Source organism: Electrophorus electricus, chromosome 19 (assembly GCF_013358815.1).
Source record: "Electrophorus electricus isolate fEleEle1 chromosome 19, fEleEle1.pri, whole genome shotgun sequence".
In the NCBI taxonomy this organism is placed as follows: domain Eukaryota; kingdom Metazoa; phylum Chordata; class Actinopteri; order Gymnotiformes; family Gymnotidae; genus Electrophorus; species Electrophorus electricus.
The window spans coordinates 15,474,676-15,482,055 of NC_049553.1; the positions used below are offsets into that span (position 1 = coordinate 15,474,676).

The following is a 7,380-nucleotide window of genomic DNA, read 5'->3' on the forward strand; positions in this document are numbered from 1 at the left end:
GGGACACTTCCGTTCCACAGCTCTTGACTGGTTCTCTTCTGGAAAGATACTTTTATTTTTACTGGAGCCATTATTTTACAGGGGTAGCAACACTTTGCTTGAGCATGGATTTAGTCTGCTAGGCCAACCAGAGAAACCTTTTACAAGGACATTTTGCTGTATGTACCAAACCCTCTGCACAGGATTTATTGAGGTTTGCATTTTTGTATACCTAGAAACAGGTATTAGAACTTTAGGTGAAGGTCTGTATAAACACAACTGCTTTAGGTGGAGATCAGATTAAACACAATAACCTGATATGGAGATCTGGTTAATCACACTGGTTTTAGGTAGAGGTCTGATGAATCACATCAGATTTACGTGGAGGTGTGATTAATCAAACTATTTTGGGTGAAGATCTGATTTAGGTAGAGGTCTGATGAATCACACCAGATTTAGATGATATTAATCAATCACATCAGCTTTAGGTGGATGTCTGATTAATCACACCATCTTGGAGGTTTGATTAATCTGATTAGCGCATCTGCCTGATTCTTTTACTTAAAATTCATGCTTGACTCAATGTGACATCTCAGGGAATCACTGTGCCAGCAGGTAGATGTCCCTGTGCACACAGGATGCAGTCTGATGATGAACGGGAACATGTGCTGGAAGAAGTTCTGTGCCTTATCAGTACCAGAGACTCGGAGAATCTGTGATGCTGAATAGATCCACTGTAGCTGTGTTGACAGCTCGTAGTGGCTTAATACCTGTGTGTGTAAGGTGTGAGAGAGAGAGTGTGTGCGTGTGTGTTTCAATGGTATCTTGAACTCTAACCTACTGTACTGGCTAGAATGTATTCTATGAGTAAATGACAAAGCACTTTTGTAAATCGCTCGTCTGCCCAAATGCCATAAATGTAAAATGCAAATGTGTGTGTATGTGTTTGTCAGTAGGTGAGTGTGTGTGAATGAGAGTGTGTGTGAGTATTTGTGTGTCTGTGTCTGTGTTTGGATAAGTATGTATGTGTGTCAGTGTGTGTGTGTCAGTGCTCTGCCCTTCTCCACCTTTCTCCGCACCCCTGCCCCTCTGACACTGAGCTCTGCATGTCGTCTCTTCAACATCTCCAGTTGCTCCTCCAGGACTTTGTATGCGTCCACCTTCTCCTCAAAGTCTCGGAGCAGCGTGGCATTTCCCAGCAGGCTGCAGCGCCGGCGCAACCGCAGGTTGTCTGCACGCAGCGCGTCTCTTGCCTGCTTGGTCCGTGTGAGAATGTCCCTCCCCTGATCCACCACCACCTGCGCCTGCACCAGCCGGTCCCGCTTGGCCTGATTCTCCACCTGCACAAACTGAAGCTTCTCCTTCACGTGGCTCAGCACCTGAGAGTGGAGGCACACAACACTGTAGCTGAACCCCAAACCACTCCCTACCCCTACTCCTACTCCTACTCCTACTCCCCATTCCCTACTCCCCACTCCCTACCCCTACTCCTACTCCCCATTCCCTACTCCCCACTCCCTACCCCTACTCCTACTCCCCATTCCCTACTCCCCACTCCCTACCCCTACTCCTACTCCTACTCCCCATTCCCTACTCCCCACTCCCTACCCCTACTCCTACTCCCCATTCCCTACTCCCCACTCCCTACCCCTACTCCTACTCCTACTCCCCATTCCCTACTCCCCACTCCCTACCCCTACTCCTACTCCCCACTCCCTACCCCTACTCCTACTCCTACTCCCCATTCCCTACTCCCTACTCCTACTCCCCATTCCCTACTCCCCACTCCATACCTCCTACTCTCTACCCCCTACTCCCTACTCCCTAGACCAGAGTTTATGACTGACTAGAGTTTATGACTGAAGGCTAATCATATCAGACCCTATCAGACGTGTTTTTTTTTCAGGCCTCTCCAGAGATGGAGGGAGTTTCCTCATAGTACACAGCTTCACTGCTGACTGAAAACTTGCCATAATCAGACCCTACAATGATCTTATAGGTTCAGACTAGTGACTGTATGACTTCAAATAAGTACTTCCTGTTTAGAATAAGTTTCATTCTGTTCTGAAATAAGAGCTGCTGGGAATGCCACACTTGCAGGGTGCTGGAGATCTTCTTCCTGAGTTTGAGGAGTTCCTCGTCGCGTTCCTCAATCTTCTTGCTGTAGGTGTGATTCTCAATCTTCAGCTGCTCGAAGTCAATCAGGTTTATCCCCTCGTCCAGCGTCAGGTTTATCCCCTCGTCCTTCTCCTTCAGCGTGGCCTCCATCTTCTGTACGTGTATCTTGAGCCTCATGTTTCAGCGGCGAGGTCATCCTCGCCTTTCTGCATGGCCTCTCCAAGCCTCTCGGCCTGGGCCAGGGCTGTCCGTCTGCCTAGCGTGCGGCTGAGGGTTGCGACGGTCGCCTCACACCTGGCCTCCGCCCAGGCCTTCCACTCCCGCTCCACCTGCTCCACCTTTTCTTGGCTCTGCTGGTGCAGATCTATGGCCTGCTGCAGGTGCAGTTCTGAGTCACTGCAATGCTGCCTCGCCAGGTTCTCGACGGTGTCCAGGAGCTTCAGGTAGCGCTGCTCCAGCTCAGAGATGTCAGTGGTCCCGTGTAGTGCATGAGGCTCGTTTGGTGCCTTTCTGCAGATGTGGTGGAGCAGTTGTAGTAGTAGCTGGCTGTTCCGCAGGCTGAGTTTGTCCCTTTCTGCCTGCAGGTCATGTAGAGGTTTCATCTGCTCTGCCTCCAGCTGTCCTGCCATTGTTTGCTTCGCCTTCAGCTGGTCTGCTGTGGTTTGCGCCACCTCCAGCTGGTCTGCCATGATTTGCGCCACCTCCAGCTGGTCTGCTGTGGTTTGCTCCGCCTCCAGCTGGTCTGCTGTGGTTTGCGCCACCTCCAGCTGGTCTGCTGTGGTTTGCTCCGTCTCCAGCTGGTCTGCTGTGGTTTGCTCCGTCTCCAGCTGGTCTGCTGTGGTTTGCTCTGCCTCCAGCTGGTCTGCTGTGGTTTGCTCCGCCTCCAGCTGGTCTGCTGTGGTTTGCTCTGCCTCCAGCTGGTCTGCTGTGGTTTGCTCCGTCTCTAGCTGGTCTGCTGTGGTTTGCTCCGCCTCCAGCTGGTCTGCCTTGGTTTGCGCCACCTTCAGCTAGTCTGCTGTGGTTTGCTCCACCTCCAGCTGGTCTGCTGTGGTTTGCTCCACCTCCAGCTGGTCTGCCATGGTTTGCTCCACCTCTGGCTGGTCTGCTGTGGTTTGCTCCGCCTCCAGCTGGTCTGCTGTGGTTTGCTCCACCTCCAGCTGTCCTGCTGTGGTTTGCTCCACCTCCAGCTGGTCTGCCGTGGTTTGCTCCACATCCAGCTGGTCTGCTGTGGTTTGCTCCACCTCCAGCTGGTCTGCTGTGGTTTGCTCTGCCTCCAGCTGGTCTGCCGTGGTTTGCTCCACCTCTGGCTGGTCTGCTGTGGTTTGCTCCACCTCCAGCTGGTCTGCCGTGGGTTGCAGAGGCCCTTCCTCTACCTCCTCTTCCTCAACATTGACTCCACTCTTTCCTTCGTCCTCTAGCAGGGTGGTGGTGATGGTGGAGGTGGGCATTTCTGTTCTAGCCATTCCATCGTCTCCCGTAGCAACCACCAGCCCCTCCCCAGCAGCCTGTCGGTCCGTGGTCTCTACTGGAGTCTCCACGGTAACATCTACTTTGTCCTCTGCTGTGGAATGTCTCATGTTCTCCCCCTTGGGTGTGTGGGGTTTTGAGTTTCAGGTGCTGCTCTCTCCTGGGCGCTGAGGTCTTCTGCTGCCTGTCACATGTGCAGACTCACACTGTTCAGGAAGGAAATGAACTTCCACCTCAGAGCTTCACCGGAGAAATTAATTTGCAAGTGAATCTTGCAGTTAAGAAATAGAATTACTGTTAAAAAATACTGATAAATTATTGTTAGTATAGTTTTAGCATTGGTCTAACACAGGTACATTTATATATACATATACAGTAGGTGTATTCCTTTCATATATATATATAAGCTTTTTGGATTTATTTCGATTTGTGTGTAGTATCACTCTTCTGATTTTGGCCTCGTGTTGTTAAATATTTTCCAGTTGTTGCCCGGGGTTGTGTAAGGGATCTAATATTTGCTGTTTTGTGTTTGTGGGGGTGTGTGTGTGTGTGCACAAATAATGATAAGTAACATTTAACTCTCCTCCTCCTTCCTTGTACACTGGAAATCAGGACTTTTTTTAGACTGAAGAGGGCTTTGTGTGTGTGTGTGTGTGTGTGTGTGTGTGTGTGTGTGTGTGTGTGTGTGTTGTGTGTGTTTGTGTGTGTGTGAGAGAGAGAGCAGTAGAAAGATGTACACAGTCTTTAGAGTCATTTGCATGTATGTCATTATGGAATTGAAGACGTATTCTTCCTGTCATTGTCATGGAAACGTAAAAGCTGTGGTCAGTCTGGGAATACCGTGATGACGATGTGGTCAGTCTGGGAATACCGTGATGTATGTGTGTGTATGACTGTGTGTGTGTGTGTGTGTGTTTGTGTGAAAATCTATATGAGCATTTGACCCCACCGCTTCTTCCTGTTTACAAATATTCTGCCTAGACCGCGTGCCTCACGTAGCTCGTGTGTGTACATTCAGTGTGATTCATTGCGTTAGTGCAGAACTGATGGCACAGCCCTGCAGAGAGCTTGTGTTTGATGTGTTATTCTGAGGTCACTTACAGACAACATCAGTGTCCCTTTACGCTCACTACAGCTGTGTGTGTGTGTGTGTGTGTGTGTGTGTGCGCGCAAGTGCATGTTAAGGGCTCGGAGGGGGTGGGGCTTAGAAGCAGAAGCACTCGATTGGCCAAGTTCAGTTAGGTGTGTGATGTAATTGGAGTTCGCCTTAATTGACATTACAGAATATATCATAAGGAAGAAGATACAATTAATTAAGATAAAAATCAATATTTAGCTCTGCAGGTGTACAGTGCCTCCTTCTGAGTGACTCTCCCTGATTCACATGTGGGCTCTTTTTTGTCTCTGTGTCGGTGTGTGTGCAGGTTCAGGGTATGTCCTTCATTGCAGCAGTGCTGATCTTGAACATGGACACTGCTGAGACCTTCATTGCTTTTGCCAATCTGCTGAACAAACCCTGCCAGATGGCCTTCTACAGAGTGGACCATAGCCTTGTGAGACACACACACACACACACACACACACACACACACACACACACACTCACTCTCACTCACTCAGGCCCCTTCTACAGAGTGGACCATAGCCTTGTGAGACCCACACACACACACACACACACTCAGGCCCCTTCTACACAGTGGACCATAGCCTTGTGAGACCCACACACACACACACACACTCAGGCCCCTTTTACAGAGTGGACCATAGCCTTGTGAGACCCACACACACACACACACTCAGGCCCTTTTTACAGAGTGGACCATAGCCTTGTGAGATCCCCCCCCCACCCCCCCCACACACACACTCAGGCCCCTTCTACAGAGTGGACCATAGCCTTGTGAGACCCACACACACCCCTGTGCACACACACACACACACTCAGGCCTAGCTGTGTGTCTCAGTCCTGCTGGCTGGGGTTGGCGGGTCCATGGTGTTATTTCATGACTCAGTATGAGTATCAGCCGCGTTCAGCTTTAGGACCTAATTCAGAAATGGCAATGAAGGCAAGTCATCACGTGTGTGTGCGAGTGCGCATGCGTGTATGCATTTCACAGATTTTCTCACTTTATAAGAACTAAGCTGTATTATTTAACTGTTTATAACATAACTGTTTGGCTGGAGGTGAGATTTCTAAATGAGGGTGGTGTTTGGGTGGAGGTGTTGGCATATCTGCTGTTTCAGCAAGAACCATTGCTTCCTGAGAGCTCACCAGCTCTAAAATGACACACATCACCTTTCTTCAGAGAATGAGAGTGTGTGTGTGTCCAAGCTGCAGAATCATTTATTGTTAGAATCATTTGAACATTTTAGATTTGTGATAGTCATTTATTAATATTAATAATACATTTATTAATATGTAAATAAAACACATACTGATATTCATATTAACATTTGTTATATTAACACATTCATATTATGTATTGTATATTATTTTTTTATAATATTTATATTGGGTTTTTATTATATTGTATTATATATTATATAGAACTGTTTGATATAATATTAAACACATTTATTAATTTATAAATGTAACATATACTGACATACTGATATTCAGTATATAAACCTTATATTAACACGTTCATATTATTTATTATAGATTATATATTATAGAACTGTTCTATATAATAGTTCTATATGACATATATACATACATACATATATATATATATATATATATATATAAATCATATTGTACATTTTATATTCATATTGTATATTAACTGATTGCGAAGTCAGTTTATATTGAACTGTTTTTGCATGGGTTATAACATGCCAGTTTCCAGGTATTTGCTACATATGAATCATTAGCACGTCTGTAACGTGTGGAAGAGATTTCCTTAATGTGAGGTTTGTTTTGGACTCATTAATGTACTGGACGCCTAGACTCATTAATGTACAGCATGTTGTCATGGTAGCAGGAGAACCGTGTGTTGGTTAGGAGAGAAGACATCAATGCCAACAACTCCATTACTCTCACTCTTCATTCCTCTTTATTATGTTCATTAACGTATGACAGAATGCTGTGGTTTTTCTGGTAATTGCCATAGAGAGGATGTATTACATGTTTCAGATGTGGAAGTGAGATTAGGAACTTTATCTTTCTGAGCGGTTTCTGTAAATCTCAATGGTATTAAGCAACTTTATCTTAATGTGGTTAGTGTGAATAAGCTTTTTAATTCAAATAGTACAGTTTAAAAGTTTGGACACTCCTTAATGGTTGTATGTATGTATTTTATGCTCTTAAGGCATTTGTTTTTGACATAAATATAAATGGTGGATGTTGACAGCCTTTATATGAATTGATTTCCAAATCAAACATATGCCTGATGAAGCTGGTTCAGGGAACGCCAACAGCGTGCAGAGCTGTCGTCACGGTAACTCCAACAGCGTGCAGAGCTGCCACGGTAACGCCAAGAGTGTCCTCGCAGTAAAGGGTGGTGACTTTGAGGAATGTAAAATCTAACACGGTCAATTCTGGTTTAACATAATTGCATCCATGTTATTTCATTGTTTTTGTAAAATGTAAAAAAGTGTTAAAGAGGAGGGGTGACTCGACTGGTAGGGTGTGCAGCATGGTATCGTTTCCACAACCCTGAACATCAAAGAAAAGAAAAAAAGAAAAGCCTTACAAATATTTTTGGGTTGTTTGTTTTTTACAAAAAATGTTTTAATTCTTTAATAGACTTTCAGAAATTATTTAATTTCTACTAATAAATGTGAAGATGCTGATAATATGCTGCTGGTTTTGTGAGG

The 7,380-nt window shown here is 45.9% G+C and overlaps 1 protein-coding gene across 1 annotated transcript; it reads right to left on the reverse strand.

The window, feature by feature from the left end:
• Window positions 1-954: 954 nt before the first annotated feature.
• LOC113591182 (coiled-coil domain-containing protein 96) lies at window positions 955-3,674 on the reverse strand. The gene is given in 4 exon segments (XM_035520012.1): window positions 955-1,358; window positions 2,074-2,279; window positions 2,282-2,774; window positions 3,369-3,674. Coding segments are annotated over 4 exon segments (1,353 nt in total). The 3' UTR covers window positions 955-1,010.
• Window positions 3,675-7,380: the final 3,706 nt, after the last annotated feature.